General features: G+C 48.0%; 1 protein-coding gene across 1 annotated transcript; it reads left to right on the top strand.

Moving 5' to 3' along the window:
- Positions 1-16,114: 16,114 nt before the first annotated feature.
- LOC146075980 (zona pellucida sperm-binding protein 3-like) lies at positions 16,115-22,396 on the top strand. The gene is made up of 8 exons (XM_083185729.1): positions 16,115-16,649; positions 19,028-19,146; positions 19,824-19,927; positions 19,993-20,170; positions 20,244-20,364; positions 20,486-20,577; positions 20,926-21,056; positions 22,155-22,396. The coding sequence occupies exons 1-8, from the start codon at positions 16,143-16,145 to the stop codon at positions 22,376-22,378; spliced, it is 1,476 nt and encodes a 491-aa protein (XP_083041855.1). The 5' UTR covers positions 16,115-16,142; the 3' UTR covers positions 22,379-22,396.
- The last annotated feature ends 1,801 nt before the right edge of the window (positions 22,397-24,197 follow it).

Genomic DNA, 24,197 nt, shown 5'->3' on the forward strand with positions numbered 1-24,197 from the left:
CACATTACATGTCACACTGGACACAGGATATATGTTGTGACTTGTGACACTGGACACAGGATATATTGTCGTCACACTGGCCACTGGATATATGTCGTCACACTGGACACAGGATATATGTCGTCACACTGGACACAGGATATATGTCGTCACACTGGACACAGGATATATGTCACTTTTTAAAAGGGAAAAGGGGAAGTGGGAATGGCGACCGGTGCACAGGTTAGGATTTGCAATCAGGTTTTGTATCTAGGTATATACCTTGACCTTTAGGTAGATGAATGTTCCACAATAGAAGAAATGTAGTTGGAGACAGAATTTCCTATTAATCTATAAATGTGGAGGTGCACCCAAGAGAGTGGTTATGGTTAGTCAAAAGAAAGAGAAAAAGACTCTCTGTTTTTTGGGGCACTCTTTAGTTATCGATAACGCAGGAAGATCCCTGCGTATCTGGATTGGTCAAAAAAGTAAAGATGTATATAAGTTGAAAAAAGGGGTTACACTTAGTTTAACCTGTTGGGTAGATACATAAAGAAGCAGTGTCTCTAGTGGTCAAGTAACCGTGGTTAAGCTAGTTTGCACAATGTAAAGGAGACGGGGGGACTTCATGAAGGGTTCCCCACGTTTTCCTAGTAGGAATGGGTTTCTTAAAATATAGCTTTTAATTATGTTTTACTAAAAAAATTACTAGACAAACATGTAACTTAAACTGGACACACATACATAGATAACATAAAAAAGGAAAGAGCGGTGCTCGCTACGGTATTTGACAATTTCCGTCGTGAAATGCTTTGTGTTTGCCGCAAAGGGCAAAATGCGTACACCGTTTGTCAGACCTTGTACAAATATTAATATCAATATCAAGTCACTAGTGGAGTTACGCCAAATACAGATCTAAGATACCAGTCTACTCTATAATTTTAGGGTGCTTATTTTTACTTTTACGTTTGGGAACACCTTATATCACCCCCACAGGAATCTTCTGATCACCCACTGACTCTTGCATCTATCCTTCTCTGGAACCCTACCTCTCAGATATCAGGAATAGCCTAGAATCGGCTGGCTATCCTAGGCTGAGATCCACTAGAATTTGACCTACGGGTTGTACTAGTGGGACACAAGAAGACTATAGCGGATACCAGATACTGGGTTAACGTAAAAGTAAAAATAAGCACCCTAAAATTATAGAGTAGACTGGTATCTTAGATCTGTATTTGCCGTAACTCCACTAGTGACTTGATATTGATATTAATATTTGTACAAGGTCTGACAAACGGTGTACGCATTTTGCCCTTTGCGGCAAACACAAAGCATTTCACGACGGAAATTGTCAAATACCGTAGCGAGCACCGCTCTTTCCTTTTTTATGTTATCTATGTATGTGTGTCCAGTTTAAGTTACATGTTTGTCTAGTAATTTTTTTAGTAAAACATAATTAAAAGCTATATTTTAAGAAACCCATTCCTACTAGGAAAACGTGGGGAACCCTTCATGAAGTCCCCCCGTCTCCTTTACATTGTGCAAACTAGCTTAACCACGGTTACTTGACCACTAGAGACACTGCTTCTTTATGTATCTACCCAACAGGTTAAACTAAGTGTAACCCCTTTTTTCAACTTATATACATCTTTACTTTTTTGACCAATCCAGATACGCAGGGATCTTCCTGCGTTATCGATAACTAAAGAGTGCCCCAAAAAACAGAGAGTCTTTTTCTCTTTCTTTTGACAGGATATATGTCGTCACACTGGACACAGGATATATGTCGTCACACTGGACACAGGATATGTCGTCAGTCGTCACACAGGACAGGACACAGGATATATGTCGTGAGTGACTCGTGACACTGGACAATGGATAAGATATAGGCCGTCACACTGGACACAGCCCCTTGTATTAATGCTGCCCCAATACACAGTGTACTACTCAGCAGCACTGCAGCCCCTGCGTGTGAGCACTGCAGCACTGAGGCCTTTATTCTGATCTGTGCGGAAATTCCCGCATTCTTACGGAGCGGTCCGCACGCCACGGCGTTTTGCCGCATGCGGCCATCGTCCGTCGAAACGCCCACGTGTCCTCCGCATTCGGACGGACTCACTCTTTAAGAACAGGGCGTGTTTACGGACGACATACAAAGCATGCGTGTGCGGGAGAAACACTCCGATTCGGCACGGTATTACAGAGTATTACAGAGTATGCTCGGGAATACCGCATCCGAACGGGAGCCAAGCGGTGCTACCGCACGTAAGCGGAGTATTTACGCCAAACAACCCACTATGAAGTATCTTCTGCAATACATCACATGACCCACTTATTCAATTACCTATCCTCATAAAAAACTGCTTATTTGGAATTGGAATCAATTAGATTCCAATATATCCTTACAAGCATGCCTAACACATGCATTGCACACATTAACCCTTACAGCAATGTAAGTGCAATGCTTTGTATTACACCCTGTGTAAAAGATTATAAACAATCTACACATATACTATTTAAAGTGCAAATAAAACCAACAACTGTGAACTTGCATAAAGAATTTAATGAACCACAGAATTAACATAAATAAAAAAATATAAAATTATAAATTAAATAAGCAGGTCTTTCAGGTCCTGCAGGTCTGCTTGAGCGAGCCGCAGATGGTGCTCCAGTCGCCGGAGGGCCCCACGCACCCCCTCATCAGCCGGTGTGGTGTCATCTGTGGGCATGTCAAAGGGGCAACAATTAGTCATGTTATTCTTGCATACATTTCACATACTGCGACATAAATTGCACAAATGCTAGGTGACATGTGTGTATATATATATATATATCTATGTAGAGCATTGGTCCTCAAACTGCGGCCCTCCAGATGTTGTGAAACTACAAATCCCAGCATGCCTTGCCACAGTTTTGCTATAAGGAAGTGTTAAAACTGTGGCAAGGCATGGCGGGATTTGTAGTTTCACAACATCTGGAGGGCCGCAGTTTGAGGACCCATGATGTAGAGAGATAGAGACACACATAGATAAATAGATATGACACATACATATATACATACATGCTAACTTATTTACTTCATACTGTATTTTTTGGCCTATACACTTTACTCTGCAGAAGACATAACAGTCATATTGTTTCTTCTCAGTCACAACCCACCCATGACTAACCAATGACAAGCAGGTCATGGCCTCCGTCAATAAGAACTTGTCACAATCTGCTCAGTCTAAGTTCAGTGATGGTTCGTGGCATGGGAGTTATGCAAATGTCAGGAATGCACAGTACACATCCTCAAAATCATAATTCTGTCTAAACCAACCTACAATTCTGTGACGGCAAAAAAAAAAACTGAACTACAGGAGGTGTTTAGGTCGCGGAGGCTCCTGGGACACTGGCAACTTCTGACTCCATTCCAAGGTAGGCCGGGCCATACTCCATTTATAGCATACATCCTAGAGTTTATAAATAACATTCACCAACAATATAGATTCCACTATTTGATGGGTCATAATCAACGCTTGCAGCAGGTGAATTTAATCCACAAATGATCCACTCATCCCTTTACTCCAGGATCCTGTTTAACTACAACGGTTATGTGGCAGTCAAAATGGAGCTCCAACCCATCCCACAAACCGGTGTAATTCAGAGGTGTCCTGGATGAAAGGGATGCCTTGGACACCCCATCTAACCCGTACCTGTATCTGTAGCTACCCACTTTGGGGTCTATATGAATAGTATGGGAAAAATTTTTTTTATCAACAGTGCTACATAACAAATACCAGTACAACTACTTCATGAATGATGCATTATGTTAACATACCGATCTGCTGATATTCCGGGGCCTGGCACGCCTCCTCCCCATCGTCATCCGACTCCTCCGGGGCAACCGTGGCCTCCTCAGACCCCTCCTCCGCCAGCTCCTCTGCACCAACAACCTCCTCCTCCACCTCCTCCACCTCCTCCTCCTCCTCCTCCTCCTCCTCCTCCTCCACCACCACCACCTCCTCCTCCACCTCCTCCTCCGCCACCAACACCTCCTCCTCCGCAACCAACTCCGCTTCCACATCCTCCTCCACCACCTCCTCACGCACCTCCTCCTCCTCCACCACCATCTCCTCCTCCTCCACTTCCTCCTCCTCCACCATTGCCGGCACCTCCTCCTCCGGGTCTTGGGCCTCCTCCTGTGCCAGGGCTGCCTCCGCCTCTTCCCGGGCCTGTTGTGCTTGGGCTCGTGCTGTGTGTTAGAAAAAAACATCATGGTCAATGTGGGGTCATTGGGGCACATGTATTAATCCATAACAAGACATACATGGCAGGGTGATAATGATGGCAAACGATGCAGGAAAGTAGCTCCTTACTGTTAATGGATTCCAAATAGTGACATTTAAATTAGTATGTGATTGGTAGTAATTTGTTCACACATTACAACCCAGGCATTTATCAATGTGTAACACATATTAGATCTGGCACATTGTATGCATCATAATCCTCAATGCTATGGCATTACATATAAAAGCCACATGACTGCATGTTAACCAGAAAGAAGCACACATAACAGTCTATGGACTTTTAAACCCATGGACACCCACTTATCATGAGACACATTTTATTGTTTCTAGATGCTATGTTGTAAGTGCGAAATTTCATAGCTAAAATACTCACACTCAGCAATTTCGCCCCTGAGTTGCTGAAGCAGCTGGGGCTGGCGCCTGCGGAGGTCCGACCACCTCCTCTCCAGCTGCCCGAGGGACCTCCGCACCCGAGTGCGGGCGTAAATTCGGCGCCCTGCCGCAGCATAGGCCCTCCGCTTATGCCGGTTTGTTATAAAGGGCCCTGCACGGCCCAGCCTTGTCTCCATGACGGAGACAAGAACCCGCAGCTCCGCATGTGTGAAGGGTTCAGCCCTTCGTGTCTCCGCCATGTTGACAATGGCATCTATCAACCAATCAGCTGGTGGCATTGGTTGATCACAGTTATTTGTGTTAATAACTTTATTGTTCATCTTTACATGAACAGCGTCTCTGCGCCAACACAAATGGTGACAAATTCGCTTGCCTTCCAAACAGTAGTGTTGATGTATGGCAATGAACAAATCTGATATATATAAAACACAGTGTGTATGCACTTAGCAAATCCAATGACGCCTCGCTCCGCCAAGCAACGCGTGCTATAGCTTAGCAACGCATAGCTGTACTTAGCATTATTTACTCTATGCATCTATGTGTATGCGTACATTTATGTGTAAAAGACACATACACACACTTGCAGGTATCCTGAGACCACCATTATACAACAGCCCTGCCTGCCTGCCTGCCTGCCTGCCTGCCTGCCTGCCTGCCTGCTCCTTGAAATGTAGAAACATGTGAATAAATTGTAATATCATATATATAGATATATATATATATATATATATATATATATATGCAAACAAATCAGACATCAACACATGAAAAAATCCCAAACACATTACAGAATAAATCAATGTACTCACCAGTCATCAGGGATAGTATCAACTACAATAATGAAGATATAACAAACACATAAGATCCCTTTAACAAGGTATAATAATTGGCACCAATATTTAACTTCCCCCAAAACTAAGCACATATGATAAATATCTCCTATTTCTTTGCCATTAGGAGGGCAGGCTGGCTAATTTTCGTGTTGTAACACTGACAACTAACACACTGTACTTATTTGAAGAGGTGATTTTTACAATAATTGGTGTGTTCTGTCAACTCGATAACATGTACCTGAAGTATCTTTGCGCCACAGAGTCCCGCAGCTGGTATCCCCTCCGGCATTCAGGGGCGCGGGATGGGCGCATGGGCGGATCTTGCGGCTCAGATGGTACCTCCCACTCATCAAAGGGTATCTCACGCCGCACAGCAATGTTGTGGAAAAATATACACAGGCCCACGATCCTCGACACCATTTCAGGCGCATATTGTAAGTCACCACCAGTGCGGTGGAGCACTCTAAATCGACCTTTTAAAAGGCCAATTGAGCGCTCCACCACTTGCCTGGTGGCAACATGCGCCCGATTGAATGCCTCCTGTGGGCCCGGTGCTGGGTAGCTGTACGGCGTAAGTAGCCAGGGCGTACATGGGTAACCGGAGTCACCCAGAACCCACGCATCACGGCCTTCCAGCTCTTGGAGTCTTTGCCATATCCCGGTTTGTCGGATGACATGAGAGTCATGGGCACTTCCGGGAAACTTCGAGTTGAAGGCGAGAATCTCCATGGATGGGCCACATACCACCATCACGTTCAGTGAGTGGAACAATTTGCGGTTCCTATATATCTTCTCACTTCGAGATGGAGGCACAAATGGTACATGGGTGCCATCCACAGCCCCTATCACATTAGGGAAGCCAGCAATTTGATGGAAGGCCTGCTGGCTTCTGCGCAGGGTCTCGGTGGCAAATGTCATGGCCATGAAGTGCCCCTTGCGCCTGAACATGGCCGACGTCACACGCCTCAGGATTCGGCAGAAGGCCGGCTGAGATATTCCAGCAAGTACTGCCACTACTTGTTGGAATGATCCTGAGGCGCAGAAATGCAACACCGCCAGCAGCTGTGTGTGAGGCGGAATTGCTGTCGTGATCCCGTGTAGAGGTTCCAAATCACTCTGAATTAGGGTGAGCAGATCCAGAATTACATGTGGGGGTAACCGGTACCTAGTAAGTACCTCATCATCGGGCATAGCAAACAGAGTCACCCGTGTGCGATAGATTCTAGCACGTCCTGGCCTCCTTGGGCGACGAGTGGGGAGAGCCGCAAGTGCCCTTAGCCTCCTCTCCATGTAGCGCATAATAGCTTCTGCAACCTATAAAGAAATGAACATAAATACTGATGCACCTATGCACATAATGGCCATATCAGACTACAAATTGATTTGTAGCCTTCAATACGTACAATAGATGGCCGCCCCGTGTAATCCCGCAGATCCATTTGACTCTCTAATGATGACACAATAATATGAACTCAATACACACCGTCCAAAACACACATATAAAGGTGTCAGCATTTTTTGCCGACATCATGTACTATGAGACATTTCATCTATTGCTGGGACATGTTGTCCTGCAATAGATGAACCCACACATGTTTAAGACCTGTGAGTGAAATAGTGAACATGTGACATGTTGCAATAATGATACACCCACTTTGCTGGCCCAACAATCTGTAGTCAGTGAGGCAATGGTGCATACATTCATACACTTACATTGTTAATGGATATCATATCTACAAGGAGCATGGAAGAGCTTACCTTAGACCCTGACAAGTCCAGATCTGGAGACAAATGATTCTAGCAGCAACTCACTATTTATAGGGCTCTCACATGTCTGGTCTATAACAGTAGAGATGAGTATTGCATGATTTGTGGCCTGGATTATCTAAGGGATTGGGCTACTTTTAGCTTGCAATAAAACGCCACAATACCACAGTAGTCATAATTCAAATGTCATGTCATGCTAGCAAATAGCATGTGTATTGTGCAATAGTCACAGGTTTATCAGAAGATTCTATGCAATGTTAGCATTGGTGACCAGTATTTCATGTAGAACTTTCGCCAGGTTTTACACAATGGAATTTCCGCCACCGTATGCGGCGCGAAAAAACAGCGACGTACGCTCACGCACGGAACGCAGCTGCCGCTGATGTCCGCCAAACAGGATACACAAACAGTATATAAAGGTCTATTAGAAGCTGACAATGTTGTTGCTAACATGTCTGGATCCCAACCAGAGCTGGACCCAGAGCTGCAGCAACTTTTTCACCAGATGGACTCCAGCACCACCTATGTGCCACTGCACATGCGGGCAGTGGGTAATGAGGAGGCTGCTGGGCCTTCTACAGCAGGGCAAGCTGCACCTGACCATTCTACAGCAGGGCAACCTACACCTGGCCCTTCTGCAGCAGCCCAACCTGCAGCTGGCTCATATGCACCATCAGCAGAATTGGTTGGAACACAACCGGGGACTTCACAAGGTAGTACCATGGCCAGCACTTCAAGTGCAGCGACTGGTGCCAGGGGGCGTGGCCAGGGACGTGGCAAGGGGCGAGCCAGGGCAACAGAGGAACCAACTACAAGAAATAAGGCATATGAAGCACAGGAGCTTGCCATCCTGGTTCCCCGAGCACGTGATTGGATTGAGTGTCCATCGGAGAAGCTGACACACACACGCAGATGGAAGATTTGGGAACAGATAACGGCAGAGATTAATGAAGTAGCGCCACAAGTTCGTGAGACGGACCATGTGAAGAAGAGGCAAGTTGTTTTGTGATACATGTGCCCAGTAATAGCCAAGTAATGATTGAATTGATGCTTAGATGCATTTAGCAAATGGGCCGTGAGGTTGTTACGATACACATACATTATTGCCATGTTATTTGGTTGAGAGTTAGAGTAGGGTGATTGTGAATGTGTATTGTAACGGTTGATATCATAGTTGCATGTAATATTATATATGGGACATTAATCACATGTTGTAATATGTAGCACAGAGCAATGGCTGCAACAGCTAACATTGGGAGTGACATGTATTAATATGTCAACTTACATTGCAGGTGGCAGGACTTCAAAACCAACCTGAAGAGGAAGATGACCAAGCGGTGGGAACACAGCCAGACATCTGGGGCCGGGCCCATGCCATCAGGGCTAGAGCTCACCCCCCTGGAGGTGATGGCCGAGAGCTGTATAGAAGTTGAGGAGATCAGGGGGGTGAGCACGATGGATAGCGAGGCCCCAGCTGAAGTGTTTGCGTCTTTTCTGGAAGGTAAATATTGGTCATGCCATAAACTTGTGCAAGTAATTATCGTAGAATGTCTCCTAATTGTGTTTATCTTTTCCCACAGACACCCCACCGCTTGGTGAGGACTCTGCTCAGGAGGTGGAGGAGTCCGTGCCACCTGGCCCCAGAGGTAGGCCTGTGCAGCAGCAGGCATCGGCCCAAGCCGATTTGGCCGCCTTGGCCCAGGTGCTTGGGGACATCAACCAGCAGGGAGACTTGGCATCAGAACGGGTGCGTAGGACCGAGGAGATCCTGGCGAGCTTGGTCAGCACCCAGCAGTCCATGGCTGCGAGCATGCAGGCCATGGCTGCAAGTGCTCAGGTGCTGGCCGAGCAAGCCACCCGCCAAAATGATCTCCTCCTCCACCATAATGAGCTTATGGTGGAGCTGATTACCAGCAACAGGGTCCTAATGTCATCCGTTTCTGGTGCATTACCACCGGAAACACTCCCTGCTGGCAGGAGGGGTAGACCAGCCAACCCCTCCACATCATCTGCTCCACCTGCCCCAGCATCTGGCCGTCCCCGAAGAGCTGCTGCACAGGCCAAGGAGCCTACCAAGGCCAAACGTGGTCGGAAATGAACTTGTGGCTGCATTAATCTCCGCCGTTATGTGTTCCCAAATCTTCCATTGTGCTGTGTGTGTCAGCTTCTTGTGTCCAATCACGTGCTCAGGGTAACCAGATGAGCCCTTGCTTCATATGTCCTTAGTGGTTCCCCTGTTGCCCTCTTTTGCCTGCCATTACTGTCAGCTGTACTTGAAGTGATGGCCATGGTACTATCTTGTGAAGTCCCCGGTTGTGTTCCAAATGATTCTGCTGATGGTGCATATGAGCCAGCTGCAGGTTGGCCTGCTGCAGAAGGGCCAGGTGTAGGGTGCCCTGCTGTTGAATGGTCAGGTGCAGCTTGCCCTGCTGTACAAGGGCCAGCAGCCTCCTCATTTCCCAATGGCTGCATGTGCAGTGGCACATAGGAGGTGCTGGAGTCCATCTGTGTGCAATTATATATCTTTTGTATTATTATTTATTTTGCAGCATTCCTGCCATGTTGTTTATTGTTTGTATGTATTATTTTATGGTCTTTGCATCACACTGGCATTGAGTGTGACATGAATATAAATAAATGTGTTTACTTTACCCAAAATGTGTGGTTTCATGAGTACATGTCGAATACACATGTGTATTGATAGTATTAATATTCTGTCATGTCCATTGTTAGCAGTTTGAAAGGTCTGACAAGTACAGCCATATGTGGGGGACTAGTAAGGTTTCCTTGAAGCAGCAATGGTTTCAATTAAAGCACTGACAAGCGGCCTATTAGTGAGTAATGAGTAAAGGAGTAGATTCTATTGGGTTCAGGTGTTAATGGTTGTAGTCATTAGGCGTACGTTCGCCTACCGCATGAACGAGTGGTGTCCGCAAAGCAATAGTACACTTGTGGACACCGCACATTTCTGCCCTTTTTGATCGCGTGCATTCGGAGTGGTTTCCGAATGTACGCCCCCCAACATAAGTGTACTCCCCCGTGTCCGCCCATGTTTCCGCCCCGTTTTGCCCACTTTGAAACTACGCCCATGTGTCATTCCGCATGACGCCCATAATACGCCCCTATTTCCCGAATGATAGCGGTGAACAGTTCTGGACGGGATTTGGCCGAACTGGTACAGAGTCAATGCGTGGCACATGCGCGTAGCGTTCTCCACGCATGTGCAGACGCCGTAAAGACGCGATCCGAAAGTACGCGGTAAAGTCCGCGTCAATCAGAATAAGGGCCTGAGTTAGTTAGTTAAATCACAAAAAAAACACAGGGTTCAGGGCTAAATAAAATAAATCACAACACAGGGCTTAGGGCTAAATAAATCACAACAGGGCACGGGCCACAGGACAGCCCCTGGACAGTGGACACTGCAGCCCCTGCATGTGAGCACTGCAGCACCTAGTTAGTTAAATCACACTACAGGGCTCAGGCCTATAAACAGTCACTGACTCTCAAGTCTACAACACAGGGCAGTGAGGGCAGGTCACGGAGCACAGCACAGCACGGAGCACATGGCACGGAGCACAGCACAGGGCAGTGAGGGCAGGTCACGGAGCACAGCACAGCACGGAGCACATGGCACGGAGCACAGCACAGGGCAGTGAGGGCACAGGTCAGGTCACGGAGCACATGGCACAGAGCACAGCACGGAGCACACGGAGCTTCCCAACCACCCTCTTCCCTCTTCAAGATTGGAGTGAAGATGGCGGGGGGCGCGTGCGTCTTTTATAAGATCCCGCTCCCGCGAGAATCCGACAGCGCGATGATGACGTTCGGCCTCGTTATTGGTCCGGAATTCAGGCGGGAACTCCCGAGCCGGCTCGGATCTGGCCCGGATCCCCGATATTCGGATCTGTCGGATCTCGGGAATCCGGACCCGCTCATCTCTAATTTTACCACTTTTGAAGCTTTGAGAATCTGTCCCAAAGGTGGATATTATAGGGCGGAGCCATGGATACGAGTGGCTTGGGGCGGGATCTGTACCATCCAATAGGGTTTAATAAAGGAGCTGGGAACTTTGTATGACCACTCCCCCGGTCAGCACACTGAGAATGTGCAGGGTATGGAGGAATTCACCCCAACTTGCCTACCTGACACTCTCCATGCGGGACACAATGCTCTGCTCCTGGACTTCCCTGGTAATGTATGATTGCCAGCACCTGTGGTGACACCTTTCTTATCAGTGACCTAGCTCCCCACAGGTGCTGGCAATCCTAAATTATCTATACCTCCCAGCATGCCCCTCTCCAGGAGGACACAATGCTCTGCTCCTGGGCTTCCCTGGTAATGTATGATTGCCAGCACCTGTGGTGACACCTCTCTTATCAGTTACCTAGCTCCCCGTAGGTGCTGGCAATCATACATTATCCATATTTCCAGCATGCCCCTCTCCAGGAGGACACAATGCTCTGCTCCTGGACTTCCCTGGTAATGTATGATTGCCAGCACCTGTGGTGACACATTTCTTATCAGTTACCTCGCTCCCCACAGGTGCTGGCAATCATACATTACCCATACCTCCCAGCATGCCCCTCTCCAGGAGGACACAATGCTCTGCTCCTGGACTTCCCTGGTAATGTATGATTGCCAGCACCTGTGGTGACACCTTTCTTATCAGTTACCTAGCTCCCCACAGGTGCTGGCAATCATACATTACCCATACCTCTCTAGGAGGACACAATGCTCTGCTCCTGGGCTTCCCTGGTAATGTAGGATTGCCAGCACCTGTGGTGACACCTTTCTTATCAGTTACCTAGCTCCCCACAGGTGTTGGCAATCCTACATTATCCATACCTCCCAGCATGCCCCTCTCCAGGAGGACACAATGCTCTGCTCCTGGACTTCCCTGGTAATGTATGATTGCCAGCACCTGTGGTGACACCTTTCTTATCAGTTACCTAGCTCCCCACAGGTGATGGCAATCCTACATTATCCATACCTCCCAGCATGCCCCTCTCCAGGAGGACACAATGCTCTGTTCCTGGGCTTCCCTGGTAATGTATGATTGCCAGCACCTCTGGTGACACCTTTCTTATCAGTTACCCAGCTCCCCAAAGGTGTTGGCAATCCTACATTATCCATACCTCCCAGCATGCCCCTCTCCAGGAGGACACAATGCTCTGCTCCTGGACTTCCCTGGTAATGTACGATTGCCATCACCTGTGGTGACACCTTTCTTATCAGTTACCTAGCTCCCCACAGGTGTTGGCAATCCTACATTATCCATACCTCCCAGCATGCCCCTCTCCAGGAGGACACAATGCTCTGCTCCTGGACTTCCCTGGTAATGTATGATTGCCAGCACCTGTGGTGACACCTTTCTTGTTAGTTACCTAGCTCCCCACAGGTGCTGGCAATCCTACATTATCCATACCTCCCAGCATGCCCCTCTCCAGGAGGACACAATGCTCTGTTCCTGGGCTTCCCTGGTAATGTATGATTGCCAGCACCTCTGGTGACACCTTTCTTATCAGTTACCCAGCTCCCCACAGGTGCTGGCAATCCTACATTATCCATACCTCCCAGCATTCCCCTCTCCAGGAGGACACAGTGCTCTGCTCCTGGACTTCCCTGGTAATGTATGATTGCCAGCACCTGTGGTGACACCTTTGTTATCAGTTACCTAGCTCCCCACAGGTGATGGCAATCCTACATTATTTATACCTCCCAGCATGCCCCTCTCCAGGAGGACACAATGCTCTGTTCCTGGGCTTCCCTGGTAACGTAGGATTGCCAGCACCTGTGGTGACACCTTTCTTATCAGTTACCTAGCTCCCCACAGGTGATGGCAATCCTACATTATCCATACCTCCCAGCATGCCCCTCTCCAGGAGGACACAATGCTTTGTTCCTGGGCTTTCCTGGTAATGTATGATTGCCAGCACCTGTGGTGACACCTTTCTTATCAGTTACCTAGCTCCCCACAGGTGCTGGCAATCCTACATTATACATACCTCCCAGCATGCCCCTCTCCAGGAGGACACAGTGCTCTGCTCCTGGACTTCCTTGATAATGTATGACTGCCATCACCTGTGGTGACACCTTTCTTATCAGTTACCCAGCTCCCCACAGGTGCTGGCAATCCTACTTTATCCATACCTCCCAGCATGCCCCTCTCCAGGAGGACACAATGCTCTGTTCCTGGGCTTCCCTGGTAATGTAGGATTGCCAGCACCTGTGGTGACACCTTTCTTATCAGTTACCCAGCTCCCCACAGGTGATGGCAATCCTACATTATCCATACCACCCAGCATGCCCCTCTCCAGGAGGACACAATGCTCTCCTCCTGGGCTTCCCTGGTAATGTATGATTGCCAGCACCTGTGGTGACACCTTTCTTATCAGTTACCCAGCTCCCCACAGGTGATGGCAATCCTACATTATCCATACCTCCCAGCATGCCCCTCTCCAGGAGAACACAATGCTCTGCTCCTGGGCTTCCCTGGTAATGTATGATTGCCAGCACCTGTGGTGACACCTTTCTTATCAGTTACCTAGCTCCCCACAGGTGATGGCAGTCATACATTACCAGGGAAGGCCAGGAACAGAGCATTTTCTCCCGCATGGAGAGGGTCAGGTAGGCAAGTATGACCACCCTTACTAATAGGTTGGGATCATTTGGTCCACAGCATGTTGGTCGACAAGCATTAGGTTGACACCATTAGGTCGACATGGTTCTAGGTCAACATGGTTCTAATTCTATGGGTCATTAGGTCGACATGGTTTAGGTCGACAGTCAAAAGGTCAACATGGGGTTTTCACAGGTTTTTTTTACCCGAATGTCGACACAATCGACATGGACACAGTTTGAAGTACACTGCATCCCCTGGCATCGCTGGCTGCGCTCGCCATGCTTCGGGCTCGGTGCCTCGCTACGCTCGGCACACTATTTTATTCTTACAATCATTTGGCCCTCAGCATATTTGAGCCGGGGACCAATGGTGGGGCGATTATACGCATGTGCAGGGCCGCTGTGCGAACGCCTTCATCAACTATCACAGTCACAGGTGTGTTCACACGCATCTAAACTTACATGGTGCTGCGATGGCCGTGGGGAGATATGGACGCTGCTGACATCGGCAGCCCTCCCTCCAAATGGCCGGTCCGTCTGCGGTTTTCTGTTGCACTCCCAGAATTCACTGGGGTAGCTGGGGCGCATGCAGTCATTACTAACTGTCACATGTCCCAGACCACCTAGCCGGTGTACAGGTGTAGTCATTACTAACTGTCACATTTCCCAGACCTCCTAGCTGGTGCACATGTGCAGTCATTACTAACTGTCACACTTCCCAGGCCACCTAGGTGGTGCACAGGTGTAGTCATTACTAACTGTCACATTTCCCAGACCACCTAGATGGTGCACAGGTGCAGTCATTACTAACTGTCACATTCCCCAGACCACCCTAGCTGGTGCACATGTGCAGTCATTACTAACTGTCACATTTCCCAGACCACCTAGCTGGTGCAGAAGTAAAGTGAGTCAGAGCAATACTGTATATTTGTATCACACTAAAAGTAGAAAGAATTCTACAATGTACTTACCTTCACTTTGAGCTGTGACAGTTTTTAGGGCACAAATTCTCCACCCCCAGTCCCTAGCTGCTCCTGACCCACCTCCAATCTCTTGCTTCACAGGTCCCTCTCTCCATATTCAGCAAGTTTGAAACAGATCAGTGTCCCTGCACAAAGTGCTTTTACTTTCTGTTATCTTTCAGCACACAAAGGTGTAACTTGGTTCTTCAGTGGCATCTAGTGATCACTGGCGGTATTTCACCTCATAGAGGTGAGGAGTAGTTAGCCTTTGCCTACCTGCTCCTTTCCATAAGGGATAAAATGCTCTGCTCCTGGGCTTCCCTGGTAATGTATGATTGCCAGCACCTGTGGTGACACCTTTCTTATCAGTTACCTAGCTCCCCACAGGTGCTGGTAATCCTACATTATCCATACCTCCCATCATGCCCCTCTCCAGAAGGACACAATGCTCTGTTCCTGGGCTTCCCTGGTAATGTATGATTGCCAGCACCTGTGGTGACACCTTTCTTATAAGTTACCTAGCTCCCCACAGGTGCTGGCAATCCTACATTATCCATACCTCCCAGCATGCCCCTCTCCAGGAGGACACAATGCTCTGCTCCTGGACTTCCCTGGTAATGTATGACTGCCATCACCTGTGGTGACACCTTTCTTATCAGTTACCCAGCTCCCCACAGGTGCTGGCAATCATACATTACCAGGGAAGTCCAGGAACAGAGCATTTTCTCCCGCATGGAGAGGGTCAGGTAGGCAACCCCGATATATATATATATATATATTATATATATATATATATATATATATATATATATATATATATGTACATACCCTCCAACATGAGTATATGTATATATACTGTATAATATAGCTCACAGGCATTTGGGGCACTACAAGTACCATAATGCCCAGTCATACAACGCATACCCTCCAACATGACCCATTGCATTCGGGACACAATGCTCTGTTCCTGGACCTCCCTTTTAATGTATGATTGCCATCACCTGTGTGGAACTAGGTAATTGATGAGAAGGTTGTTTCAATTCAAGTGACAGCACTCATACATTAAGAGGGAAGTCCAGGTGTAGCAAATGCAATGGGTCATGTTGGAGGGTATGACAACGTTTACCTGCCTTGTTTCATATATGTATTGTGTGTATCCTCGTTAGGTGATTGCACATGGTGAGAGGAGAGCTCAGGTGAGTGTAATCTGCCCCAGGTGGGGTATTAGCAGCTGGGGGAGGGGTATATAGGGCTGATCCCTGCTCTCCTGGCCTTGTGCTGTGTGTCCTGCAGACAGAATGGGGCTGTGTATGAGATGGAGTTGGCTGTTGCTGGTGGCCCTGGTTTATGGGTCAGGATTGGTCAGTGCCAGGGAGCGGGTCTTGGCTAGGCACCAGCCGGGCAGTTGGTTGCGGGATCACCAGTCTCCTGCGAGGGGGTCTGCTAGAGGGTCTCCTGTGGTGGGCGCTCCACCTGTGCTTGGACAGGAGTCTGGGCTTTGGTCCCCCAGGTGGGGTGCACGGCAGGTGTCTGGTGTGGGGTCCCTGGTTAGGAATGATGGGGGGGCTGCTCAGTCTAGACAGCTGACCATACCCCAGCCAGCACCCCGGAGCTCTCCCATCAGTCTGCAGTGTGGGGAGGACACGATGGTGGTGACTGTGATGAGGGACCTGTATGGGAATGGGAAGCTGGTGAAGGCCTCAGACCTGAGCCTGGGGCCCCAATCCTGTGCTCCTGGCCCCCAGAGCTCCAGTACCAGTGTGGTCTTCCAGATTGATCTTCAGGATTGTGGGAATGGACTACAGGTAAGGCTGACTGTGTTCTAATGGTGTAATACAGGCATTCCCAACACCGTTCCTCAAGGTGCACCAGCAGGGCAGGTGTTAGTGGTATCAGGGCTGCAGCACAGGTGGCTTAATTGGAATAACTTAGGTATGACTTAAGTCACCTGTGCTGAAGCCTGGATATCTTTAACACCTGTGCTGTCGGTGTGCCTTGAGGACCATGGTTGGGAATGCCTGGTGTAGTATATCTGTATGTATATAGCACCTGCTGACTGGGGTCTTCAGAGCTGGAATCTCCATGCGCAGCTGGCCATGCCCCCAGTCGCTCTCCTATGAATATGGTGTCTTTCCACTGCTGCTTATGACTCTGGGTCCCCAACCACCACCATGGGACACGGTCTGGTGTCGGCCAGTGCCTGAGATGGGCAGTGCCTGAGATGGGATTTCCCTACCCTATTGGGATAATTGGGAGGTATCTGATGATCCTTAGCAGACACCTGGCAATGCTGTGATAGTGGGCAGTAGTAAAAGGTCTGCAGCCCACAGTATGTGGTTTAGGTCTCAGTATACTGTCTCATTTCTGACTTTAGAGACATCACTTACTAGATTTCTATGGTGGATGCAGTCCAGCCCGATTTTAACATTTAATGCAAAGCGTTCTGTGCAATCTATAAATGTCAGAAGCCCATTGGCTGCTGTGTGGTTATTGCTTCCCGTGCATGCCCAGGTACCCTGGCAGCCATCCGAACACATCACAGGGTACCTTCCTGCCTACCCTTAATGGGTAAGATCCTGCCCAGATCACATTGAATACGCCAGGGGTTCTCAAACTCGGTCCTCAGGTGCACATATTCCAGGTCACTCAGCAGGTGCCCTTGTTACTCATTGACTCACTTTAAAAGCCACAGGTGGAGCGAATTGTTTCACTTATGAGTCTGGAAATGGATTAAGATAACCAGCGCTGATAAAGGATAGAGAATGAACTCTGTCTTTGAGTGTGCTCTCCACCATCTATATAGGTCCGGGGTCTTACTGGCAGTGAACTCACATTAGTATACTAATCTCGCATGCACATAAGGGTTTCTTGTACCACTATTCCTGTGTGGAATTAGCGCTTCCCTCAGAGAATGAACTCTGTCTTGAAAAGTGAGTGTGCTCTCCACCATCTATATAGGTCCGGGGTCTTACTGGCAGTGAACTCACATTAGTATACTAATCTCGCATGCACATAAGGGTTTCTTGTACCACTATTCCTGTGTGGAATAAGCGCTTCCCTCAGATGGCAGTTACAAATCCTCAACTCACTTGAGAATTCTGTCACGCGTTCCCTCAAAGGTTTCTTTATCAATGATGAAGCAGCCAGATGTACAAAAAAGCTTTATTCCACACACTCCGGAGCATAAAGGTCAGCATACAAAAGGAATGATGACAATAGGAGGGAAGGGAGACTCAGCGTACGGATGAAGACGGATCCAAGCTCCAGGCCGGTCAGCGCGGCGTGCTGCAGACACGATCAGACACTTACAAGCAACGCCGGGCTCATCGTGTCTGCAGCACGCCGCGCTGACCGGCCTGGAGCTTGGATCCGTCTTCATCCGTACGCTGAGTCTCCCTTCCCTCCTATTGTCATCATTCCTTTTGTATGCTGACCTTTATGCTCCGGAGTGTGTGGAATAAAGAGTCAAGCTTTTTTGTACATCTGGCTGCTTCATCATTGATAAAGAAACCTTTGAGGGAACGCGTGACAGAATTCTCAAGTAAGTTGAGTGCCTGTCATATGCCAGTAACTGCCATCTGAGGGAAGCGCTAATTCCACACAGGAATAGTGGTAAAAGAAACCTTTATGTGCATGCGAGATTAGTATACTAATGTGAGTTCACTGCCAGTAAGACCCCGGACCTATATAGATGGTGGAGAGCACACTCACTTTTCAAGACAGAGGTCATTCTTTATCCTTTATCAGCGCTGGTTACCTTAATCCATTTCCATATATCTGTATCACTGAAGTTGGGTGTTCTTTCTTCCAAAGGGATATCAGCTGCTACCTATTGGTGCAAGGATTAGGACTTACCCTATTCTTTCACTTGTGATTCTGTTCAGGAGACCTGCAAAGCATGCACTGTGTGGGTTCCTGAGGACCGACTTTGAGAACCTGTGGAATATGCGATCCATAACAAATGGGCCCCTTGGCATAGTAATCAGGGAAAAACGTTTATTGTCAGGCGCTGAACCTTCCCCGCTGTCACTCAGCGTCTGAGCTACCGGACTCGTGGTTTCTGCCACAGTAATTTAGTCGTTTGGTAACGCTACTTCTAAAGTGATCCCTTTAACCAGGCTGGTAATGACTCTTGGTGTCTGCGGTCTGGATGATGGAGCAATGTCTCTGCTTTGTCCTACAGATGACTGCAGACTGGCTGATCTACACCAGCGTCCTGACCTACAGACCAACATCTCCTGTTGGTGTCCCCATCACCAGGACCAATCCTGCTGTGGTTCCCATCCAGTGTTTCTACCCCCGGTAAGTTTTCACCAGTGACCAATAGTCACTATTACCTGTGCTTGGTGAGTGACCACCACAGGGATTTGGCCCACCGTTAGGATATATGAAGAGCGGGCCCCTCCTTAAAGGGAGGGGACAGTGGTGTATTAAGAGTTTGCATGAAGGATACTTTTGGGTACCTGGCTTGTTTCTATGGAAACTACTCATTGTTTATCCATGCATCTTACACCTCCACTTTATCGCACCTTAAAAGGAGGAGGTGGTGGGGTGCACTAGGTCAGTGGTTCCAAACCCTGGTCCTCAAGTATCCCCAACAGTACATGTTTTCCATGTCACCCGGCAGGTGCACAGATTCAGACACATTTTAAAAGATCCACAGGTGGAGCTAATTTCACGGATTCTGTGTGGAGACCTGAAAAACGTGCACTGTTGGCGGTACTTGAGGACCAGGGTTGGGAACCACTGTACTAGGTGGTTCACTCTGTACTCCAGGGGTCTTGTCTGAAGAACAAATCTTGTGCAGGAACCCCTATTGCACCATATATTGGATGTAGGGTCTAGCATCCGAATATAGGCTTTTGGCAGATATCTAGTGTAAATCCACCAGGGTTACAGTCAATGATGCCATGATAGAAGAAACGTGACTTCGATTCTGTATAATGCTGGACCACTGCTGGTGGGTTTGTCTTGTGCAGAAATGCTAATGTGAGCAGTGAGGCCATCAAGCCAACGTGGGTTCCGTTCAGCACCACCGTGTCCTCAGAAGAGAGGTTGTCCTTCTCCCTGCAGCTGATGACTGGTTAGTGAGTTGGGGGTGTGATGGTCCAAGGTCTGGTCTCCTCTAATCCTGTGGTTCCCTTACAGCTGACTGGCGCGCTCCCAGATCTTCCTCCGTCTTCCAGCTGGGGGACATTCTCCACATTGAGGCCTCTGTGGACATTCAGAACCACATCCCTATGATTCTGTATGTGGATAGCTGTGTGGCCACTCTGTCTCCGGATGTCCAGTCCACCCCTAATTATGCCATCATTACCAACAATGGGTATGTTATATGGGACACTGTTCAGGCTGATCTGATGGTCCCACCTTCTGGGTATAACCAATGTGTTCTATAGGTGCCTGGTGGACGGTCAGCAGGTAGATTCCTCTTCTGCCTTCATATCCCCAAGGCCCCAGCAAAACCAGCTCCAGTTCACGGTTGATGCTTTCCGCTTCACTGGGATAGATGTGTCTCTGGTGAGGACTGGGTTTTACTACTGATCTAGTATGGTAGATAATGCTACTATGCTGGTGGTTGTATTAATCTAGGCCTAATTTCTTTCTTCTTCCCTCTGTCCTATATCCTTTCCTTCCCCAGATCTATATCACGTGTAATCTCAGAGCTGCTGCCGCTACTCAGGTCCCAGATCCCATGAACAAGGCCTGTTCCTATGTGAAGGCGACCAGCAGGTGAGGTTATAGCATTACCATAACTTTGACATTTGCAGAGTCTCTGTCAAATGAACGGTCTATTCAAATGGGTTCTATGATCTATGTAGACTTGGGAAAGAAAAAAAAAAGTGTAACTAATGGGAAAACAACAACTAACATGGAGAACTGAGGTTCTTGGCACGTTTGGCCAAAAAATACATGTCCATCCACTGTTATGTCAACTACCATCAGATGGGTCCCTAATATCCATGATCACACACCAGTTTATCCCAGAAATAGGACTGCAATGTGCATAATAGTGTTAATTGAAGCAACGATTGGCATGTTCACCATGGCAAAAGTTCAATAATTCTGCTCTCTCCTTAGCTGGACAGCTGTGGATGGTCCTGGTACAATCTGCCAGTGCTGTGGTTCTGGGAACTGTGTCGGTCAAAGCCGGAGACTGGGGCCTGTCCATGGGATTCCAAGAAGAGTTGGCAAAAGAGAAGCTTTAGCCGGTGAGTAGTGGACACTACTTTTATATGGTTGTTGCTGCCTGACCCGCTCAAGCATTCTTGTTAGAAGGCTGCTGTATGCAGGGAAACTATCAATCTCTGTATCTGGTACTTTATGTCCAAACAATGGGTAACATGGCAATCTGGCGCTGCTGGGCTGGTACTTTATAAATTGTGGAGATATAAAGTAAGATATTGGCTTTCTATCTCTTCAAAATCATTGATGGTCTGTGACCGATGTTCTATACTTTCCGGTTTCTCAGTTGATGGTGCGTTACTTGTGTATGTCATCGGCCTACTGAACTGTAAAAGTAGGGGTGACCACTGATGGCTATTCCTAATCTTTAGCATTTACTTAATGGACACCCGAGCCTGTTAGGGAATTCCCGCCCAGATGTTTTTTTTTTTTTGGGGGGGGGTCCCTAGTTTTTCAAACTGCCATCCTGTCTGCCGCTGCAGTGCTACTCCTAGATGGGCCATGTGTTTGTGCTGCACACTTGTGTGGCTTAGCATAGTCATCCAGCTACCTCCGTGCAACCTTTTTGGCCTAAAAATTGATTCCAGTCAGGAGAGACTGGAAAATAGTGGAAACTAATATTGTAGGAGCATAAAACTCCAAAATTCTTTATCTATTGTCACAGGCCACTGCATCCCAACCTGGGAAGTGTGGGTGCTGATTGCACCCCATTCTTAGGAATGGTGAGTGTGGTGGTACATCTGTAGCTGTGTGTGTATATATTGTAATTTTTTTTTTTTTCTCACAAAAATCTATAGATCTGAAGGTTGGTGTTTTGGAACACCAGATCCAAAACTCTGCCAGATGTCATGAAACACAATATGGCTGGTGCACACCACTAGATCCCAACAGTTCTGTGTTGCAGGGTACTTTGTTGACCTCATAGGCAAGAGTCTGAGCATGACATGACTTTGGGTGCTCAAAGTGTAGTTTAAAACCTTGGCCATTGTCTCCTTGTAGGGTCTGGATCAAAGTTTAGGCTGTTGGAATGTTGTCAGGAATAATTTGACATTAACTCGCCTTCATGTCAGCCCCATAAAAGCTATGTACAACGGAACATGATCTTATTCTCCTCTTCCCTGCAGGTCCATCTCCAGGAGAACATGGATCAGTGACATTGGGCCCACTGCAGGTGTTTGGAGCAGATGTTGTCCAGGCTTCCAGAATCTCGGCAGGCCATGAGGACTGGGAACAGTGGTTTCTGGTGGCCATTGTGTCCGTCAGTCTAGTTGTGTTACTTGGCTTTTTTGCTCTGACTGTAAGACGCATCATGAGAAGATATGCCGGTGTACAGGCCACAGAGAAATAAAATGCTACAAAAATATTATATCCTGTGTCTGTACTGTCTAATCTAAGAACTGTAGGGTGTAATCCATGTGTGCGTAAGGTCTGATCCTGATGTCTGTTGGCTATTTCTGCATAGACCTGAATTTGCCACAATCGCCAGATAGTCGTCAGTCCTAATGTAGCCAGAAGATCCCCTCTTTGGGCCTTCCGTGCTGTCATCTACTCTTATCCCTAAATGGACGAGGTGACGGTAGGAGGTATACTGTCATGATAAAAACATAGTGACTCTGCAACCTAGCGATGAACCTGGTTTTTGTAGACACATGCAGTCAGCGCGGACCAGGTCTGAAGTCTCACACATAGATCCAAGATCCAGCAGCAAAGCAGGGCCAAAAGTTCTCTAACTTCAGAGAATGAGAAGTTCTAGGGCAGAGGCTGTCTCCTAATCTAGAGTCTCGGTATTACTAGAGTGTTTGGGGAAGGGCACTTCTGGAATATCCATTGCTGGAAAGGCTCATGTCTAATTTGTCACTGGTTCCAAATGAATGTGCTGCATGAAAGCTGGCGCGATCCAACCTGCAATGTACCGATCTTCAGTTTTAGTTGATACTATTGGGATGGTAGGCAGGCAATGCCTACAGGAAGAGGTGTCTTATCTCTGCCCAGTAGCTTTGGGTCAACAAGAGCAAGTAATGGCACCCAAACATGCTAGTGTTCACTAACCATGAACTAAGGTGTAATACCGGGGGGTGGGGGTGTGTTGTTTGTCACAATCAGTATTACAGGGGCTGCACCAAGTCTTTCTGTGTGCAAGGTCACAGCAGAGACTCTACACCAGGCATTCCCAACCATGGTCCTCAAGGCACACCAACAGTGCAGGTTTTAGTGATATCCAGGCACAGATGCTTTAATCAGAATCCCTCAGACACTAAGTCACCTGTGCTCAAGCTTGGATATCTACAAAACCTGCACTGTTGGTGTGCCTTGAGGACCGTGGTTGGGAATGCCTGCTCTACACCAAGCCCCCCCCCCCCCCCCCCCCTTCCACCATGAGACAGTACCCAAAAAAAGTCTGTCCTGCTGATTCAGTGCCAGGCACATTCCCCCCCCAATGCCAGCAGTCAAAATCCTGGTACTGGATTAACAGCAGACACCAGAGTCCTGATGGCTGGCATCCTGATCATAAGAATACCAGGGACCAGCCCCTCTGCAGGTAATATTTGCAGCTGGGCCCGGTGTTACGCAGTCTGAGACTGAACTGGCTTCACTGTGTCTGGTAGTGACCTCTTATTGGAAGTGCTTCCTGCAGTAAGGCAGTCCCTTTGGGAGGTATTCCCTCCCTCGGACTGCCAGTCCAGGCTGCTATGTGCAGAGAGCTGCCTTCCTCTGCAGCTCAATTTGGCTTCTGGCACAGCCCAAAGAAGCTGTTCCCTTTTGTTTCTTCCTATACTCCTCCACCCATGTACAGTCTCACTCACCATTCCCTACGAACAATTGTAGACGGTAGGAAGCAGCACCTACATGGGACCAGGGTGAGCTAGATTTTAGGATTATCCTAATAACTCTTTTCCAGGTCCTCTCATTCCTCTGGGCCCTCACATTGACTCTACACCGGTTTACACCAGAGCCAAGTAGGTTACCCACATCAACAGCAGAAACCTGCTTTGGGATTCAGTATTGAATCCCGGCGGTCGCTACGCTCGGCACACTAATTTATTCTCCCTCCAGGGGTGTCGTGGACACCCACGGAGGGAGAAAGTGTCGGCATTTCGGCGGTCGGGATCCCGACTGCCGGGATTGTAACTGCATCCCCTGCTTTGCTATAATTCCTCATACTTGGG

Source organism: Crinia signifera, chromosome 4, assembly GCF_055691185.1.
Source record: "Crinia signifera chromosome 4, ASM5569118v1, whole genome shotgun sequence".
Lineage (NCBI taxonomy): Eukaryota > Metazoa > Chordata > Amphibia > Anura > Myobatrachidae > Crinia > Crinia signifera.